Raw genomic sequence first — 21,172 nt, 5'->3', positions numbered from 1 at the left:
AAAGATTCAAATAAATAACTTATTTTGTTGATATATTTCCTAAAATGCAATAATTTAATTTCTTTAGTGAATTTTTGATTGATCAAATTGTTTTTATCTTAAATACAAAGTATTTTTTTAAAACATTTTTTACTTAATTATTGCTCTGAATATATTGTTCTTTCAGCAAAATAACATCTTTTTTTTAAGTATGTATACACCAATTAATTAATCAACTAATTATTTCAATCATTTATTAATCCGATTAATCATTTCATCCCTTGTTATAAGTAATACTCTTACAGAGGTCAGTATTGTCTGAGCTGGCGTTTCTGGGTCGTCTCTTGCTCTGACCTTCTAGGGAATTTCCTGGGACTTCCTCCTCTGGGAAAATTGGCAGCGAAATGCTTTCCACTTGATCTTCCAACTGCTTGTCTGAGGTCATCATTGACGTCTTTCCTTCCTGGCAATCCTCTACGCTATAGAAGCAGCTGGTCTCTCCTTATATAATGTATGCAGTGCCTTGGAAATGTATGCACAACCCTTCTGCTTTTTTTATATCTGGTATGAAAAAGCAGACTCAGGTGTTTACAGAACTGCTATATTTACACAAATTTTTAAAAGAGCTTGATGGTATAAATAGTTTCAAATCAATCCACTTTTTAAGAAAGCGTTCAAAAGAAACTGAATCCAGAAATAAGCCCAGACTTTACCCTCATCCAGTTTATTTTGGTGTACCCCACGGTTCTGTTTTGGGCCCACTTATTAATTTTTTTCTAATTTCCTTTCTAGTAATATTTTGAGGCTTAAAACACATTTGCAATATTGTATTAAAGAGCAAAAATGTTTCAGCACAAACATAAAATAATTACATTTTAACACATATCTTCATAACTGTTTTATGTTTCGCTATAAAATTAAGCTATTATTTTGTTGCTCAGCATTAGTTTTTACTAAATACAAAGCAATTGTTTACTCTGAAATTTATTTATAGCTATCCTAGTAAAGGGTGGTGAATACATATACCTGTCACACTATTCAGATATTTTGTTTTTGGAAATCAGCTTCATGATTATGGACTACTTTTTTAAACAAGGTGGTGGCACAGTTACAATTTAATGGCTTGGCTGGCAATCTCATGTGTTTGAATGGCCCAGTCAAAGTCCAGACCTAAATTAAATTATTCTACTATATTACTTCTGATGTTTTCCAATAGTTTTTACTCTAAAAACCCACAAAAACCTGCGAGCGAAACTGAGAAAGCATAGATCGGAAGAGTTTTCCAGGTCATTTGCAGCTTTAATTGTGTTTCGTTCCAAAGGTAAATGAGATTACAGGCGATTAGTGAAGATGCTTATTTCAATACAGCACACTGAGAGTTCAGGAACCACAGGAAACCACCTGGTCTCAGTGTCGCTAGGAGAAAATAGTGCACCTGTCAAGTGGAAGTAGTTTCTAAAAACAATGAAATGCTTGTTTTCACCAGTTTGCTTTTCTAAAAGGATGTTGGAGTATCTCTGTTACGATTTATTCCCTTTGCATTTGTTCTTTTATTATTTGCTGACGTGTTGAACAATTATTCCTTCTTGTAGATACTGTGCAGCTGGAAGGATTTCTTTTTTTATTGGTACTTTTGGACGTTATGCGTAATCGTGGCAACAATTTCTCGTTTTTTAAAAAACAGGTAGCAGCTGGTTGGCATCTCAAAAGCTAAGATAAAGCCTGAATTACAACAAAGAGTTGAAAAGATTTCATGGACCAAAAAACAGAAAGAGAGAAGGAGGAAGTTCAAACCGTCTCTCCTATTTATCATAAAGTCTATTGTAAACCCTACTCCAACATCCTTCTGAAATGAGGTGGATTAGTCGGGTTTGACAACAACTGATGCCGTCATCCAGGACATGTTGCTGTGGAATATTATCTCTGCGGCCCAGATGTTGAAATGTTAGCATGTCAAACAGTCTTCAGTCAGAGGCCTCTTCAGATTCATTGGATGATTGACTGCTGCTGGAAATCCTTTCTGCCAAACAGCATCACCATCCACAACAACTTTGAAGATACCAGTTAAGACATTAGATTTCCCTTATGGATAAAATATTATTAAACTAAATTAATAGTAGCTGTCACATGAAATTAGATGTCAAAATAAAAACAAAACTTATTTTAAAAAGTTAATTACAGTACAGTATAAAGTGTTTACAAAAAATGTTACAAGGTTATTAAATTCTCTTTCTTGCGTGTGTATATATATTTGTGTGTGTGTTTTGTTTTTGGTTTTTTTTAGAGTTGACGTTGCCCTGTGATACACCTGAAGTAGTCATATCAGCAGGTAGTTGAATGACTGAAAACATCAAATATGTAATCGTATGCACAAATATTCAACTATTACAGTTTCACCGGTCCAAGCAGATCTCCTTGGTGCTGACGGTTGTCCTCTTCCCCCAGTGCAGATGCTGGTAGATGAAGTCAAAAACCGATGCTGTGGTCCTTGCAAACAGGCTGGTCCACTTCAGGGCCGCCACTATCCCCTGAACAAAACGCCCACAGTACTCCCCAAACAGCGTAGTGTAGCGGGCCAAGAGGAGCAGACTCCTCCCCAACTGCTTCCCGTGATTCACAATCAGTTTGACTCTTTGGTCATGTCTTGCCATCATTACAAACTGTGTAAGTTCAGTTAAATTGTCATTATTAGTCGTGTTTGAGTTGGTAAATTTAGTCAGACACTTCCCGAGGAGAAAAAAGGTGTGTACGCCTTTAAATTTCTCAACTGTCTCTTACAGATCCCAGCTGTCCAATCAGAGCAGAGAAAGTTCTGTTTCCGGGAGTGTTTGGTGATGTGGCTCTAAAATCCATCCGAGGAAATAAAGAAAAATTAAAACCAAACGGATTTACCTGAGGAGCATCCGCACAGGTGAGTTAAAGCTGATTTTTATTTCAAAAATGCACGCCACCGACTGAGGTGCGCAGCTGTCAGGCGGAAAAAAACAGAAAGTCAGTGAAGCTCAGGAGAGGCTGCCCTTATTTACCTTTAGCAGCGTTAGCTCGCCAAGTAGCCCCAGCTAACTCACTGCTCCGTGGGAAACAGTCAGTTTAAACGCTCAGCTTCCACCGAATTGTTCCTCCGTCTCCATTTTATAGCATTATTTAAAAATGGCTGCCATTGAAGCTCTGGAAGTTCGCCGTCAGTTTGCGCGTTTAGCTAGCAAGAATCTTTTCTCCACTAAAAGATCGACGCAGCCGTAGTGGAACGTCCAGGAGCTTCGGAAGTGTTCGGCTCCTTTCGCTCTAGTCCGGAAAACAGGGATAAGGGAATCTCTGCTAATGTGTAGCCCTTTGACTTTAAGGTGAAATTCAGCTGCTCCCGACTTGTTTATTTATCCCATGGTGGGCGGACTCTCCATATCTTTATTTATTTATGTCCGCCTCTATCAACTGCAAATTCATTTCTTTACACGTCACCTTTAAAGAGCCATAACACTATAAAGGCATTAAAATTCATCTTGATTAACAAGATAAATGACCTGTTATTTTTGAAGAATTTGTCTCATAAACCTACAGAAAAGACAAATAAGCTCTTTTTGTTGATTTTCTTAATATAAATCTAATAAAAAAAAGGCTAGCTTTAGCGATTTCTGCAGAGAATTTCCACAACAGAATGATAAAAGTTGAAGAGTAAACCTCATACAAATTAAGTTTTTTCCTCCCTACATTTTCCATGAATATGAATTGCTGTAAAGTATATAACTAATTTTTTATTAAATGTTCGTTATTTTTCTGAGTAACATAGAAAATCATAGAAATATTTTTGTTGTTCCACCAATGTGACCAAATAAAAAGGAACAAAATATATAAAAACAATCCAGGGAATGTGTAGGATACACTTTTTTAAATTATGAAATGTTTAAATTTATTTATGAAGCTCTTTCAAAACATGAGCCGCACCAAAGTTTTGTGTAACAGCAAAACATGCACTAATAATAACAGTAAGACAAAAAAACGTAATAAAATCACTCCATAAAACAATAAAAGTAGAGATAAATCCTGTTACACTTGGCTTGAATGTAAGGCATCTGCAGCCTCTAACAGTGTTTTGTTCTTTGAACCTTCATGGCTAAGTGAAACTGGTTTACTTCTTCCATCTACTTGTTCTTGCAAAATAAATAAATATGCCTTGAACTATGTTTATTCAGCTTCATAGGACCAGTTTCTCAGGATATCTGGTGCAGATGGGCTTCCTGTTCAACAGCTGCATTCAGGAACACTGCAGAGTTGATTTATGTTTAATAAAATATGTCTGCAGTAAAAAAGACAAGGAAGCCTTTAAATGTTTTCTATTGCTTTTGTCTCTTCACAGTCCCGACTTTATGTTAAGCCGTCTGGCCAACGTCCTCCAGGAGCTTTCTGGAGAGGAGGGCGCAGATGGAAACAAACAGGTGACTTCAATTCACACAATTTAAAAAATAAAAATTAAGAATATCATAATCGGCTGTTATTTGAGCTTCTAAATGTGTAATTTAATGTGATCAGCTCTGCACATTCAGGTCATTCAGTTCATATTTTATTACATTATGGCAAAGTTAAATATGTTTTAATGGGATTTTATAAGAAATATTTTTTTTAAAACATGCAGAACTGCTTCTTACATGTTTGTCTTCCTGCAATTTGCCCTTTTAATTGTATTTTTTTATCTGCCGATTACAAAATGTATTACTTTTTATTTGCAACATGGATTTAGAATTTTATCACCATATTTTGTTGTATTATTGTACTAATGATAAAATTAATGAAGAACTATTTATTACATCTTTAACTGTAACTTGTTTATTTATTTGGATTCCCATTAGCTACATCATAAAATAACATTTATTACTAAGACAGCTACACACTTAATATGACATTAGTAACATAGCATATTGATTCATAAATATACAATTATAACACTCTATTTTAATTATAAACACCACAAACGGAAATACTGCGTTTCTTCAGGAAACAATCTACTTAAAAAAGTGAGAATTCACTGATCTTCACAAAATAACTACAATTAATTGTATTTTTCAAATGTATTGATATTGATTGTTTCTCTTGTTGGATAAACAGTGGATAAAATAGTAAAAATAACATTTCCAGCAGTGTTTTTGTTAGAAATTTTCATAATAAATGAAATGTCCACTTGTAAGTCATGCTGCTGTGCTTCTTTAATTACCTTCATGGTATAAAATTTTCTAAATCCCAGTTTGAATCTATAAGTTGCCCCTTTTACACTGATACCTCCCCAAAAAAAACAGTTTCCTTCAGAAATCACATAATTGTTTGCGAATAGGAATTAATAAAGTTTGCACCTTTAAGTTATGCTTTTTGTCTTACTCTTGATGTAATTATCTGTGTTTAAAGGGCGTACTGGAGCCTCAGCTCCCCGCTGCAGAGGGCCAGACTGCAGTGGACGCCGAGGTTCCCGAGGACGCCATGGAGAGGCTGGCCCACCTGGAGCAGCTGGTGGTCCAGCTGAAGGAGCTAATTCGAGACAAAGATGCTCAGCTGCTGCAGCAGGAGACCGAGCTGACCAAGAAAGATGCTCAGCTCAAGGTAGATAACCTCACAGGGTTCCTTGTTTTTCTGCTGGCTTGTTTAAAGTTGGAGTAAATGTTTCTCCTGGTTTCTGCAGAACGAGAAAGAAGAGGCGGAAGCTCGTTTCACCAAACTCAAACTGCAGGCGAAAGCCAAGATGGCGTCGCTCAACAAGCAGATAACGGAGCTGAAAGGACAAGCAGAATCAGCGGTGAGTCCAAGAGTTTACCTACAAGCTACAGCTGGGACATTTCCTATTTTAATCTGTTTTTGCCCTCTTTTTTTCTAAAACAAATTACAAATATTAGACAATATTTTTAAAAAGTGGCTTTCATCACGATCATTCCTTTTGTGAGTTGGATGACTGAGTATGAGAGTCAGGCTACAAGAATTTTAGTTTAATTATGAGAGTATAGTCATAACATTAGCAGAATAAAGATGAAAATAAACCTTAAAATTATGAGAAAGTCGTTTTTATTTTAAAAAAACTGCTTCGATAGAGTTCAGCTCTTCTAGTTCTTTGTTTCGAAGTTTTGCTACTGATAAAAATCTGAGGTTAATGTGTTTAAAAATTAAGTACTTATGAAGTATTTATGTTAAATATTAAGTACCGTCCATAAAACTGATACCAAAGTATAACTTCACAAGATACTCAACATTTCTTATTTTAATTTTTTGTTACTTTTAAAGGAGTTCTCATAAAATTATTACTTCATTCTCCGAAAACTTTGACTTTAATATATTAATTTCACTCTATTGTCGTATGACTGCCTCCTTGAAATATTGTGACTTTATGCTCGTAATTAAAAAAATCAATCTTAGCCTGAACCAATTCAAACTGAAATAATTAGAAAACTGTAAAGCATCCTCGTCAAACAAGATGGCTGCCCTAAACACTGGTGCAAAAATAATCTACAACCCACAAAAATGTGACTTATTGCCCAGCTTCAACACAAACCCCTAAATTAATTTCTCTCTTGCACGTTAATCTTCTCCATCAACGCGTTTCGTCTTCTGCAGACTCCAGACGGTTCTTTCTGCTCTGCCGGCGCGGTGGCGGCCGAGGAGGAGCTTCAGGATCTGCGGGCCAAGCTGAGCGAGGAGGAGGCCAGCAGCCGGCAGCTGAAGGAGCGACTCCTCGCCACCGAGCTGCTGCTTCAGGAGAAGGAGGCTGCCCACGCCGAGCAGGTGACCCTAGTTACTCAAACTAACTCTACTGATGAGGTGTAGCTAGTGTTTAATTAATTTAACTTGGATTGGTTTGTTTGTTTTGCAGCTGCGGGTGCTGCAGGTTGTCATCGCTGAGAAGGATGTCCGTTTTCAGGAGCAGATTCAGAGGCATGAAGAGGAGCTGCTCAAGGTCGGCACACAGGACGGCACAGAGCTGCAACAGGTAGCAAACCCAGCTAATCTCTACACAAATCCTGCGCTCCTAAGGTTGTCAAGAGCTAGGATGAAGTTTTTCATGCAGATTTTCCTCAGAAATGAGAGACATGGTTGGTTAAACATGTACTATATTCCCCATATTCTGGTTAAGTCCTTGTTTTAGCTTCATTTTAAATCGAAGTTGTGATGCATCTAAATCTTAAAGCTTGTATTTCTGATCTCCCAGGCGCTCCAGGCGGCTCAGCAGCGCTGCGTTGAGCTCGAAGAGGCTTTGTTCTCTCGCTCCCAAGAGCTGGAAATGCTGCAGCAGGAAGTGAACAGCGCTGACCAACAGAAACAAGTAGAGATCCCGAATAACTGCAGCCCTGATAGCTACTGTGTCCGAACTATTTTATTCAAAAGTATTCATGAGACAGAAAAAAACTAAAGAAAGTAAATTACCTAATTTTTTCTGTAATTCTTATTTTATTTTTCATTTTGGACATCTGCCGTATTAAATAAAAGCCACCAATTTGTCAAATGTTTTTAGGTTCGGTTAACAATTTTATTCTAAGTTGTCAGAACAGAATTTGGGTCACTTACGTTCAGAAAACATGCTTATCCATTTGAGTTTAATAAATTAAATAAAACAAATTTGGTGCAGCAGTAAAAGTTTCTGAATGTTCGTCCAGGCTGAAAGACGAATACTTTGTATGAGAATTAGATTAACAATAATAATTTTACCCTGATTAAAAATAACAAGCTCAATAAGCAAATCTATTGATTTTGAGTTGAGGGCCACAAAAAATTTATTTAATGGCCACAAATGGCCCCCAGGCCGTACTTTGGACACCCCTGGTTTAGGTTCACATTTTGTTTAGAGCATGTGTCAAACTTAAGGACCGGGGGCCAATTCTGGCCCACCGTAGCTTTTTATGTGGCCCTTTAGACTCCAAATTATAGCAATAAGTCCCTCTAGTTTTTAACAAATCCACAAAATGAGCAGATTCCCACAATTATTCTGATTTCATTGCAGTTTTCTCTGAGTTGGCCAGTTGGTTTAATTGACTGCTGCAGTTATAGTCCGTGGTCGACACGTCGAGTAATAAAATCACACTTAACATCATACATTAACGCAAATATAAAAGTTCTTTATAAATATTTATAAATTGGCTCCATGAAATCTGTGATTGTGATTACAAAAAACCCCACAAAATCCACTCACAGCTATTTATTCATGTTTTAACAGTTTATTGGGTTTTATCAGTACTTTCAACCGGCCCTTTTTTAAAATATTCCCAAATGAAAATGATTTTGACACCCCTGGTCTAGAGGTTCTTTTTTGCAAAAAAACACAAACAAACATGATTTTTATTTATTTGTTTGTTTTTTCTTCCAGATTTTGACGGCTCAGTTCCGGAAGATGGAGCAGGAGCTAACTGAGGCCGTCCGGCTGAGGCAGGAATGGGCCGAGCAGGTCCGCCAGGGCGACGCGGAGCTCTCCGCCTTGAGGGAGGCGGCGCTCATCAGCCAGCAGCAGCTGGAGAAAGAGAAGATGGAGGCCTCCAGGTTGGAGGCGGAGCTAATTCTGATGGAAGAGGCACAGCTAGCGGCTGCCCAAGCGCACCAAGATGCCTCACAGAGGGACAGGGCAGAAATCACACGGCTCCAAAGCGAAATCAGAGAAGCAGAATCAGCCAGGGAGGAAACCATGGAACAAGAGAGGTCAGAGGTCGATGACCTGCAGAAAGAGCTGGTGAACCTCAGGGAAGAGCAAGAAGGTGTGAAGAAGAAGGAGGAGCTACTGGCTGAGATCTGGAGCCACCTTCGCTCCCTCGCTCCTGAAACGATGCCGGAGGGCGACCCCGCTGACCCCACTCTGCTCCTGGACTCGGTGCGGTCCGTGGAAACGCAGCTGATCAGGCTGAAGGACGAATGCGGAGAACTGAGCGAACAGTACGCCCAGCTCACCCAGAACATGGAGGCCCTGCAGGGTAAGGGTTCTGCTGCTGTCGTGGGTTAAGCTCGTGGTTCTGGTTTTGATCAGTTTCCACGTCTGATTTCCAGAACAACTTCACATAAAAACAGCAGAACAAGAGGAGGCCGATGTCAAGATACGACAGCTGGAGCAGCAGATCGTAGAAGTCAGTCCATCTTGATTTTCTACTTCAGTTTGTTTTATTGCCTTTTGTGTTCAGTCATGTTTTATTTGAAAACATTTTTCAGACTACAAAAGTCTTAATATTGAAGTTATTCACATTTTTCTTCCATTAAACCATAATTACCCATCTTTTTTTCTACAAAAAGAAAATTTACTGTGTTGCGTACAATAAAATTTGGCCGCCTTTAGTCTGATACTCCTAAATAAAATCCAGTAGGACTAATTAAAGGTAAGCAGGGTTAGGTTCTGAGGTTCTGTTTAGTCTGAGTTGTGAATGTGTAATCGGACCAAAAACGCAAACTCTGGTCCACCTACAAACCTCTGTCTCGGTTTGGTTAAAGTAAATTCTGATGCGGTTGAAACGCCAAGCGGACTGGAAAACGTTCTAAAAGCAGGAACCGGACTACAGCACAAGGCATTCTGGGTAAATATAACCAAAACAAGCGTGAGGGTTCAGCTCTAGAAAGAGAAACGGCGTCTGGTCTTTGACCTGAGACAAAAAGAAAAATCCTACAGCTGCTAAAATCTGATGCCACTCCATTTTTGTTTACATTTCGTCAAGAAGGAAGTTGCATTCAGTGTCTTCTTCATGTTTACTTCATGTGGTTCTTGGTGCAGCCAAGTGGTTCGAGGAGGGAAACACTTTTTCAAAGGTTTTGGATTGTTTGGCACAAAATCAAATCACACCACCTGAAAATGGAAAATTATATTTTTTGGCTTTTACCTTGTCTGGCTTCTTCTGGTGCAAAATTATGATGCATGTCTCATGTCCACCACGTAAAAGTCGGATGAAATGCAACATGACCATTAAAGCTGCTGACACCTTATAATAATCATATCTGATTTAGTTGCACACTTGGAAGTGGCAAAATCAGATTTTTTTGGTGGGTGAAAAGATCGGAATTGGACCGTTCGGACTGCCACGAAAAAGTTGAATTTGTGTCTCATTCAGCTGCCGTACAAACGTCTAAAAGTTGCAAGATGATCTATCTCGACTGGCTTTGGGCACCCTTACTAAACTAAGTGCAGTTTGCAAAGTCACCTTTTCCTTGGAGGTCAGAAGAGATGGACGCGTTCTGTCCTCCCTGTTCCGGGTCACAGCTTTAGTCTGGACAGGTGATCTGCACCTGTCTAATGCAGGCCAGGCGGGACGGTGTCTGTCTGCTGTCTGTATGCTTCATCTCAGAGGGAGGAAGAATATTTAATCCCCTCTCCACTGAGCCGACCTTCACCTTGGATTACAGACTCATGAGCCACGCTGCTAATTCAGATTTAAACTGGGAGAATATTTCAAAACATAATCTACATAACTGCGTTTTGTTTTTATTTGGAGGACTTTTATTTTTAAATATTAAACTATTTTATCTAGATTTAGTAAAACATCATATCCTCTTTTCTTTTTTTTCTTAGATGTCTGACACTGAAACATCTCTGGATTCATCCCAACCTGATAAAGGTAAATTAATTTTTGTCTATATGGTACACTTCATAAATTAAATGCGAATAGCAACAAAATTATTCATTTAGCAGATTGAATTCTATTTTCCTTATTTGGTCAAGTCAAGGACAAAAAGTCCTGACATTTATTTTAAGTTTACAATCTAGGGCAGGGGTGCCCAAAGTGGGTCCTGGAGGGCCGGTATCCTGCATGTTTTAGTTCTCTCCCTGGTTTAACGCATCTGGATCAAATGATGGCTCCTTGGAGGCCTAAGAAAAACATTGGCATGCTGAAAAGGTTGTTGATACCACCAGGGAGAGAACTGAAACGTGCAGATGCCGGCCCTTGAGGACCGACTTTGAGCACCCCTGATCTAGGGTATGAATGTCGTAACTAATTATTTTAGTCATCGATTATTCTGCATATTTTAAATTTAACCACTTAAGCTTAATAATTGGTATTAGAAATGCATAAAAAATACAGTTGAGCAAATCAGTTCTTTTTTTACATAAAAAATAAACATGTGAGAAGCTAAGCCACTTCTGCTTAACATCAATACAGTGTAAGCCTAACAAAAATGGGATTTTGTTATACTTCTTTGCAATAATTTGAGGCTATTTAAGATGATTATCATAATTTATTCTGTAATTTCAGTCACATTAAGTTTGAACATTACATTTAAATGCCTCGATCTCACTGTCATAATGTGGAGTTAGTCAAAAATATGTATTTTTTTATTTTTAACTTCTGCAGAACATATTTTGGCGCTGGAGCAGCAGCTTGTAGAAAAAGACAATGAGCTAGTTGCCTTACGAGAATCCATCATAGTTGCTACAAAACAAACCTCAGGAGATGCTGAAATAAACCAAAGTCCGGATCAAGATGCTACCGCGGCTCCTGCTGATGCCGTGGAAGACACACAAGATGAAGAAACCACCTTAGTTGCAGAAGACACCTCCATCCTCTCCATCCCTGCTGATAGTGAAAGCAGCCCGGAGCTCATCGGACTCCAGTCCGAGTCTCCTGAAGAATCAAAGGGAACCTCCTCAGATGAGATGGTCACCAGCACTGATTCGGAGGTGGCCCACAGCAGCTGGACGCTCCTGGAAGCCATGAATCAAGACGGCGCTCAGGAGTGGCCCTCCGTCCCGCAGGATGTTGGTCAGTCCTGGGTGGCAACAAGCATGGAGCAGGAATCCTCCCAGCCGTCATCCGTGGTCCAAGTCCACCTGACCCAACAGAGTTCCTCCTCCACCGACGAAAACGTCAGTCTCTTTGCTCAGACTTTAGCCGAGGAGCTGCAGAAGAGGTACGGTGAGCTTCTGGCAGAGCTGCAGGGGCTTAAAGACGCAGCTGCAGCATCACAGGAGAAAATCAAGATCCTAGAAGAGGAAGCACAGTCTCTCACCGTCGCTAAAGAGGAAGTTGAGGCTGAAACACTCAGGTTGTCCCAGGAGCTAGAAAACAGCAAAATGGTGGAGAAGCAGAGTGTTGAAATGCAACTTCTGGAAGAATTGGAGATTTTAAAGATTGAAAATAAAACCAAGGAGGAGAAGATTGAGGCTTTGCAGGCAGATTTGGAAACAACGCAGCAAGCTCTGTCTGAGCAGGAAGGTGAAGCGAGGACGCTGAGCGCTCAGCTGGAGGACGGAGAGCTTCTCTCCTCCGAGCTGCAAAAGAAGCTTCATGAAATGGAAAATAGCCTGTTGGAGCACTCTCAGACTTCAGATCGCCACAACGAATCTCTATCAGAGAAGGACTCTGAGATTCAAGAGCTGCAGCTTCTTCTCACCCAGAAAGCAAAGGAGGTGACGGAGCTTAACGACAGCATGTCCGCCAGGCTTCTTCAAGCAGAAGAAGAGAAGTTTGAGATGAAAGGGGAAGTGAGTAAACTCAAGGAGCAGATGGAAGAGCTGGAGAAGGTCAGAGATGATCAACAGCAAGCATCTAATGATGACGAAGAAGTGGTTACCTTGAGGAACGAGAAGGAAGCTTTGGAAATGCAACTGGCAAACACAAAGAAGAAGTTGCAGGCTGCTCTGGTTCAGCGCAAGGAACTCATGAAGAAAGTCAGCGAGTTTGAGAAGGAAACAGAACGATGGAAGGAGAAAGACGAGACAGAAGAAACTTCTGAAAAACTCCCTCAAAGACCTGAGATTCAGGACTTGGAGGACAAGATCATAAAGCTAGAAGACTCTTTAAGATACAAAGAGGAAGAGGTGGAGGCTCTTAAGCAGAGACTTGACCATCAGGATCAAGTCCTTGCAGAGACAATTGCTCTGAACAGAAAGCTGAGTGAAGAACAGCCTGAAGCCACCTCTGAAACGGGCATCTTGCAGTCTCAAGTCGCTTCTCTTGAAGCGGAGTGTGAAACGCTCCAGAAGAAGTTTCAGGAAGCCCAAGAATCCCGCAAGGAAACCATACGCAAAGCCAAAGAGAAAGACAGGCACCATCGCGAACAGATGAAGCAGCTGAAAGATGATTTCAACGAGCTAACCGAGCGATTTGACATGCAGAGCAGCGAAATGGAAGGTCTTCTCGACAAGCTTAGAGAGCTGGAGGAAAAAGCGACCTCTGATGGAAATCCACAACCAGAACCGGCGCAGGTGTCTGCCGTAAACAGCTGGGCTCAAGAGGATTGGGTGGACTTTGCTGCATCTGAAACAGATTCATTGAAACCACAGGCAAGCAATCTCGATCAGCATCCTCTGGAGCCGTCTCCTGTTGCATCTACACAACTGGAGGAATCTCTTAAAGTTCTTCAAGACGAGATCCAAAATTATCGGCAAGTGAACACTGAGCTGGAGAAGCAACTACAGGAAACTAACAGCAGCCTGTTGCTTAAGGAGTCTGAGATACTTGAACTGTGTAAAGACCTGGAAGGACTGAGAGAGAAGGAAAAGCAAATTGATGCTCTCTATGAGGAGATGAATGAACTTCGAGAAAAGTATCTTCAAGCTGAAGCTTATACAGAAACCCTAAAGGCAGAGATAGAAACTGCATCAAAAGCTACTGCAGAAGCCTCCATGAAAACTCTTCAAGCTGAAGTGGAAGACTTCAAGCAGTTCCTAGACAACAAGAACTGCGAGATATCGGAGCTCAGCCAGCAGCTGAGTGAGCAGAACTCCCTCATACACTCAATGCAAGACTCTGTGTCTGAGAAAGATCAACTGATAAGCTCTTTACAGGAGGAACTGAAGGCAGAGCAAGAGAAAATGCACAAGCTGCAGACTGACCTTCCACAAAAGCAAGAAGAAGACAGTGAGGCAAAACTCCAGCAGCTTCAGCGAAAGCTTCAAGCTGCTCTGGTGTCTCGCAAAGAGGCCCTCAAAGAGAACAAGAGCCTAAAGGAGAAGCTCACTTCGGCCGAGAAGATGGTTGCCGAGCTGCAGCAGAAGATCGATTCAACAGAAGAAGAGCTTGAGAGTCTAAGAGGCGAAAGAGCAAAACTTATCGAGGAGGTTGATCGGACCTTAGTGGAGAACCAAAGTCTGGGGTCGTCGTGTGAGAGTCTGAAGCTCATAATGGAGGGAATAATCAATGAGAAGGACGCTTGTAAGAAGGAGGTGGACTTGGCAAAGGAAGAGGCGGCAAGGGTGTGTAAGGAGTGGGAGGAGAAGGTCCAAGGGATGAAGGAGGAGTACGAGACTCTGCTCAAGTCTTATGAGAATGTGAGTGACGAGGCGGAGCGTGTGAGGAAGGTCCTGGAAGCCGCCCGCCAAGAAAGACAGGAGCTGGCGGCTAAAGCGAGAGCTCACGAGACTGCAAGGCAGGAGAGCGAGAGACGAGCAGAAGAGGCGCAGAAGGAGGTGGACACAGTGAAGGACAAAATGAGGAAGTTTGCAAAGACAAAACAGCAAAAGATAATGGAGTTGGAGGAGGAGAACGAGAGACTCCGAGAGAGGCAGGAAACTTCAAAACAAGATGATTCCTTCATCAAAGCTGAAGCAGAGCGCCTTCAGGAGGAGATGAGAGCTCTGCAAGCTGAACTGGAAGCTGCAGCAACGGAAAGAGATGCTCTAAGGCAGCAAGTCGAAGAGGTGAATGGAAAACTCGCTGACATGGAGGCAAATCAACTCAGCTCTGCGCCTGTTGTAGAGGAAGTCATCACTGCAACGCAATCAGAAGCCATCTTGACTGCAGCAGAGCCACAAGATGATCTTGCGGTTGCAGAAGAAAAGGAGAAGGCTCAAGCTTTACTGGAAGATAAACTGAGGGAGATTGAGATTCTGAATACAGAGAAGGAACTCTGGCAAAAACGAGAAGCTGAACTAGCATCTCTTGAGCAAGAGCTGCAGGAGAGCAAAAATAACGAGAACCGTCTGGAGAAGAACCTTCAACAGAGCAACGAGAGAGAAAAACACCTGATTGAAGACGCTTCAAAGAGAGAAGCTCAGCTCAAAGAACTCCTTGAGAGTCTTGAAACCGAAAAAGACAACCTGGAGGAGCGTCTGATGAACCAATTGGCCCAGCTCAACGGGAGCATAGCCACCTACCAGCAAGAAGCAGCAGACAACAGTGAGCAACTCGCTGAGACACAGCGAGAGGTAGAGAGGCTGGAAGCTGAGGTCCAGAGTGAGAGAGACCGATCCGCCAGGCTGGAGGAGGATGTGAGGCAGGCCCGGCGAGAGAGAGCCGAAGCCGAGGCAGAGTCTGGAAAGCAGAGGGAACTGGAGCAGCAGCTGAGGTCTGCCCAGAGGGTCAAAGAAGGCAGCCAAAGCCGAGCAAAGCAGCTGGAGGAGCTACTGAGGGAAAAGCAACTGGAAGTGCGGCAGCTTCAGAGGGACTCCATCCAATATCAGGAGAAGATCAGTGAACTTGGACGTGAAGTCAAAGCCCTGCAGCTAAGCCAGGAGGAGCTCCGAGGCAGGCTGGAGCAGTCAAAGATGGAGTCCGCCAAAACGTTGGAAGATCTCAAGAGGTCTGAAACAGAGATGGAGAGTTGTAAAACCGAACTAGCGGAAGCGCGGAAAGAAGCAAGTGAGGCAGTCTCTGCAAGAATGGCCATTGAGCAAAGCTACCAGCAGAAAGAGGCTGCGCTGAAGGCTGAGGCGGAGCAGACTCTGGACTCTGTGAGATTCAGGCTGGGAGCTGAGCTGAAGGAGACAGAGCTCAGACTGGAGGAGGCCTACAGTGAGCGGGAGAAGGAGGAGGAAGCTGCTATGGAAGCCAGAGAGGTGGCAGAGACAGCAGAGAGGCGAGCCCAGGAGACCCAAGCCCGTCTGGATGAGACTCTAGCCAGGTTAGCCGCCTTCTCTCGCAGCATGTCCTCCCTGCAAGACGACAGGGACAGAGTTCTGGATGAAGCCCGGCAGTGGGAGACACGTTTCAACAGCGCTCTGCAGGGGAAGGAGGCTGAAGTCCGTGAGGCTGAAACACGCGCCAAGGAGCTTGCAGATCAGCTTCAGAAAGAGACTGCGCTGAAGGAGGAGTTGGAGCAGTCTGTAAACAGGTATATCTCTTAAATATGTTTTGCTACATTTAAATATTACATTTCTGCTTGCATCAATATCTGTTGATGCAACCAAGATGGCTGTCAGGTACAAAGTTCCCAGAAAAGTGACGTCACAGGAGAACTATGTATTGTCTTAATTTTTGTTTCTGACAGTACAGCATTAAATTTCAGCCATGAACTAAAAATATTTGTCGTTTTAGGTTACAGAGAGCAGAGAAAGACTGGCAGCTGAAATTGGAAGAAGAGCAAAAGAAAGTCATGGAGCACCAAGTGGTTCTTGATCAGGAAAGATCGAAGCTGGAGGAAACTTCATCCGAGTTAGTATCTGCTCAGAACGAAGTCGGCGTCCTCAAAAACACGCTGGAGAGTCTTGGTCAGAGGGTCCGGGCTCTGGAGGAGGCTGTCGGCAGACAGACGGGTGAAGTGGAGCGGGCCAGAACCGAGCTGAGGGCGAGAGAAGCCGAGGAGAGGCGTCTGTGTCTGAACGTGGAGCAGCTTGAGACGGACCTGCGTTCCTCCAAGGTTCTGACGGAGAGTTTACAGACGGAGCTACACGAGAAGGAGAGGAGGGAGGTGGAGCTGCTGGGGGAGAAGGAGCTAGCTGTCGCACAGGTAAACAAATACTTTCTTCTTCTAGCTTCTAGCAAACAACTACAGGTAGCATTACTGCCATCAACTGGTACGGACTGGGACCTACAGATGAATTCTCTCATAAATTCCTCTCTAGGGATTAATTTCATCCTACTCCAGATTTACAGTTTTAATCTGTTTTTCGGTTTCTTTTCCAAAAAAGAAATTACAATTGACAGATTTTTTTTTTTTTTAAATGGCTTTTATTTCAATTATCCTTTCTGTGAGTTGTACGACAAAATATTAAGACAAGTTGTCTTGGGGTGCATCTAACAATTATTTTAATTATGGATAAATCTGTTGACAATTGTATGTATTTTTGTTGATTTTTTTAGCAAATGGTCTGTACACTCTAACAATTAATTGATTAATAAGATGAATCGTTTCAACCATAGAGGCTACAATAATTTCTGTTTAATTACATGAATATAGTGATAATATTAGCAGAATAAATACACAATTTTACCAGAAAAATTACTTAAAATTAAGAGAAAAACGTCCTTTTAAAGAGGAAAGCTTCTAGATTTTGAGATCTAATGTGATCATTTGGTCATTACAAAGTCGTGCTACTGAAAATAATTTGATGCCAATACCAGAGCATAACTTCACAAGATTCTCAGCATTCTGCATTTAATTTTTTATTTTCTTTATTCAAATTAGAGTTTTCAAAAAAATTACTTTATTCTTCTATGTTCTAGTAATATCAAGGATTTATTCTTGTATTACTTTATACTCTGACTTAAATTTTTTTTTTAAAAACATAGCCTCGCTCTAATACTTTTTCTTAGAGTTGACCTGAATTCAAAGTCTAAAGATGGCCGCCCTGGGTGCTGACATCACTCTGAACTATAGGAACCTAAGGAGCAAACAATTTATTAAAACTCTTTTCAAATATTTTGTTTCTGCCCTTTGTTTCCTCCAAAAGGCAGCAGAAGAGGCGCGGAGAGAGGCTGAGAGCCGGGCACAAGATGCCGAAAGAGAGCTGGAGCAGAGAAGAGGAGAAGTGAGGGATCTGGAAGGAAAACTACGGGAAGCACAGGAGGAGAGCAGCAACTGGAAAGGCAGACTGGACTCTTTCACCAAGGCGATGGGATCCCTGCAGGACGACAGAGACCGAGTGCTCAGCATGTACAAACAGCTGGAGGAGAAACACCTGCAGGTAACCTGAGTGCAGGAGTGAAAAGCTTGATCTTCACAGCAGTTAGAGACGAAAGCTTTCCAGATGAATCTGTTAAAGGAGATAAAGTTTCAGTTAAATTTAAATATACTTAATCTGAGTTATTGAAGATGGTAAGGAGACTTTCTAACCTCAAAGACGTGGAGCAAGGATGAATCATCCAGATATTAGTAGACATATTTGACAAAAAAAAAAAGATTTTTCTATGAAATATAACTTTGACATTTCTGAATTTCTAGTCAAAACGCAGAAGTTTCTAAAATTAATCTCAAAATTTCTATGTTTTTTTTGGTTGAAATTTACTACAGAGGCCCTAGTTCGCCAAGTAAAATCAATCTTGCTTATGGAGACGATGCTTTTTTTCCCCCATCATGTTATAATTTTCTGTGTTATCTCACCTTTGTGGCACATCAGTCATTTTAATTTGAGAAGTTGGAGTTGCTCCATTGTTAAGGTGAACCTTAAGGAGCTTGTTGAGTTTAAATATTTCCAAACAAAACCTCATAAAGTTCATTTTCCATCGCACACCAGACTAAGTTTGAACCATTTCTTTTTCCCGTTCTGGTATGGATCCTCCATCTTTGTTTCTGTATCAACTGGCTGCCTGTAAGGATGACCAGCGGCGCCCTCTGCTGGATGGCTGCCAAACTACAACACTAAAAGAAGATTTAACAGATGTTATTAATCAATTAGAAATCACTTTGATCTAATAAACCATCCATCCATCCATCCATCTTCCTCCGCTTATCCGAGGTCGGGTTGCGGGGGTAGCAGCTTCAGAAGGGAGGCCCAGACTTCCCTCTCCCCGGCCACTTCTTCCAGCTCTTCCGGGGGAATCCCGAGGCGTTCCCAGGCCAGCCGAGAGACATAGTCTCTCCAGCGTGTCCTGGGTCTTCCCCGGGGCCTCCTCCCGGTGGGACGTGCCCGGAACACCTCACCAGGGAGGCGTCCAGGAGGCATCCTGACCAGATGCCCAAGCCACCTCAACTGGCTCCTCTCGATGTGAAGGAGCAGCGGCTCTACTCTGAGTCCCTCCCGGATGACTGAGCTTCTCACCCTATCTCTAAGGGAGAGCCCAGCCACCCTACGGAGAAAACCCATTTCGGCCGCTTGTATCCGCGATCTCGTTCTTTCGGTCATGACCCAAAGCTCATGACCATAGATGAGGGTGGGAACGTAGATCGACCGGTAAATCGAGAGCTTCGCTTTTTGGCTCAGCTCTCTCTTCACCACGACGGACCGGTACAGCGCCCGCTTGACAGCAGACGCTGCGCCAATCCGCCTGTCGATCTCCCGCTCCCTTCTTCCCCCATTCGTGAACAAGATCCCGAGATACTTAAACTCCTCCACTTGGGGCAGGACACCCCCCCTGACCCGGAGAAGGCACTCTACCCTTTTCCGGCTCAAGACCATGGCCTCGGATTTGGAGGCACTGATCCCCATCCCGGCCGCTTCACACTCGGCTGCGAACCGCTCCAGCGAGAGCTGCAGATCACGATCTGATGAAGCCAAAAGGACCACATCGTCTGCGAAAAGCAGAGATGAGATCCTAAGGCCACCAAATCGGATCCCCTCAACACCTTGGCTGCGCCTAGAAATTCTGTCCATAAAAGTGATGAACAGAATCGGTGACAAAGGGCAGCCCTGGCGGAGTCCAACTCTCACCGGAAACGAGCTCGACTTACTGCCGGCAATGCGGACCAGACTCTGACACCGGTCATACAGGGACCTGACAGCCCGTATCAAAGGGCCCGGTACCCCATACTCCCGGAGAACCCCCCACAGGGCTCCCCGAGGGACACGGTCGAACGCCTTCTCCAAGTCCACAAAACACATGTAGACTGGTTGGGCGAACTCCCATGCACCCTCCAGGACCCTGCCGAGGGTGTAGAGCTGGTCCAGTGTTCCACGACCAGGACGAAAACCACACTGCTCTTCCTGAATCCGAGGTTCGACTATCCGACGGACCCTCCTCTCCAGGACCCCTGAATAGACCTTGCCAGGGAGGCTTAAGAGTGTGACCCCTCTATAATTGGAGCACACCCTCCGGTCCCCCTTTTTGAACAGGGGGACCACCACCCCAGTCTGCCAATCCAGGGGAACTGCCCCCGATGTCCATGCGATATTGCAGAGTCGCGTCAACCAACACAACCCTACAACATCCAGAGCCTTAAGGAACTCCGGGCGGATCTCATCCACCCCCGGGGCCTTGCCACCGAGGAGCTTTTTAACCACCTCGGCAACCTCGCCCCCAGAGATTGGAGAGCCCAACCCAGAGTCCCCAGGCTCCGCTTCCTCAGTGGAAGGCATGTTGGTGGGATTGAGGAGGTCTTCGAAGTACTCTGCCCACCGACCCACAACGTCCCGAGTAGAGGTCAGCAGCACACCATCCCCACTATAAACAGTGTTTGTGCTGCACCGCTTCCCCCCCCTGAGACGCCGGATGGTGGACCAGAATCGCCTCGAAGCCGTGCGGAAGTCTTTCTCCATGGCCTCTCCAAACTCCTCCCACGCCCGAGTTTTTGCCTCAGCAACCGCCCGAGCCGCATGCCGCTTCGCCCGCCGGTACCCATCAGCTGCTTCCGGAGTCCCACAGGCCAAAAAGGCCCGATAGGACTCCTTCTTCAGCCTGACGGCATCCCTCACCGAAGGTGTCCACCAACGGGTTCGAGGGTTGCCGCCGCGACAGGCACCGACAACCTTGCGGCCACAGCTCCGATCGGCCGCCTCGACAATGGAGGCACGGAACACGGTCCACTCAGACTCCATGTTCCCCACCTCCCCCGGGACGTGTTCGAAGTTTTGCCGGAGATGGGAGTTAAAGCTCCGTCTCACAGGGGATTCCGCCAGACGTTCCCAGCAGACCCTCACAACACGTTTGGGCCTGCCAGGTCTGACCGGCTTTCGCCCCCACCACCGGAGCCAACTCACCACCAGGTAGTGGTCAGTGGACAGCTCCGCACCTCTCTTCACCCGAGTGTCCAAGACATACGGCCACAGATCCGATGAAACGATGACAAAGTCGATCATCGAACGCCGGCCTAGGGTGTCCTGGTGCCAAGTGCACATATGGACACCCTTATGCTTGAACATGGTGTTCGATATGGACAATCCATGGCGAGCACAGAAGTCCAGCAACAGAACACCGCTCGAGTTCAGGTCGGGCGGGCCGTTCCTCCCAACCACGCCCCTCCAGGTCTCACTGTCGTTGCCCACGTGAGCGTTGAAGTCCCCCAGCAGAACAAGGGAGTCCCCAGGAGGAGCACTCTCCAGTACCCCCTCTAAGGACTCCAAAAAGGGTGGGTAATCTGAACTGTCGTTCGGCCCGTAAGCACAAACGACAGTCAGAACCCGTCCCCCCACCCGTAGGCGGAGGGATGCTACCCTCTCGTTCACCGG

The 21,172-nt window shown here is 43.7% G+C and overlaps 1 protein-coding gene across 1 annotated transcript in view; it reads left to right on the top strand.

Moving 5' to 3' along the window:
* Positions 1 to 159: 159 nt before the first annotated feature.
* The window catches only part of golgb1 (golgin B1), a 28,556-nt gene continuing 7,543 nt past the window's right edge, over positions 160 to 21,172 (top strand). Inside the window, exons 1-13 of the mRNA XM_028044139.1 lie at positions 160 to 2,890; positions 4,334 to 4,412; positions 5,374 to 5,565; positions 5,645 to 5,758; positions 6,568 to 6,735; positions 6,824 to 6,940; positions 7,160 to 7,273; positions 8,312 to 8,906; positions 8,980 to 9,056; positions 10,484 to 10,529; positions 11,265 to 15,963; positions 16,167 to 16,578; positions 17,522 to 17,755. Coding sequence (XP_027899940.1) covers positions 4,344 to 4,412; positions 5,374 to 5,565; positions 5,645 to 5,758; positions 6,568 to 6,735; positions 6,824 to 6,940; positions 7,160 to 7,273; positions 8,312 to 8,906; positions 8,980 to 9,056; positions 10,484 to 10,529; positions 11,265 to 15,963; positions 16,167 to 16,578; positions 17,522 to 17,755 — 6,837 coding nt within the window. The 5' untranslated portion in view covers positions 160 to 2,890; positions 4,334 to 4,343. The remainder of the gene's footprint in view (positions 2,891 to 4,333; positions 4,413 to 5,373; positions 5,566 to 5,644; positions 5,759 to 6,567; positions 6,736 to 6,823; positions 6,941 to 7,159; positions 7,274 to 8,311; positions 8,907 to 8,979; positions 9,057 to 10,483; positions 10,530 to 11,264; positions 15,964 to 16,166; positions 16,579 to 17,521; positions 17,756 to 21,172) is intronic.

This window comes from Xiphophorus couchianus, chromosome 17 (genome assembly GCF_001444195.1).
Source record: "Xiphophorus couchianus chromosome 17, X_couchianus-1.0, whole genome shotgun sequence".
NCBI classification, from domain to species: domain Eukaryota; kingdom Metazoa; phylum Chordata; class Actinopteri; order Cyprinodontiformes; family Poeciliidae; genus Xiphophorus; species Xiphophorus couchianus.
Note: the sequence above shows the minus strand (reverse complement) of the source record. Positions and strands in the feature narration are given on the sequence as shown.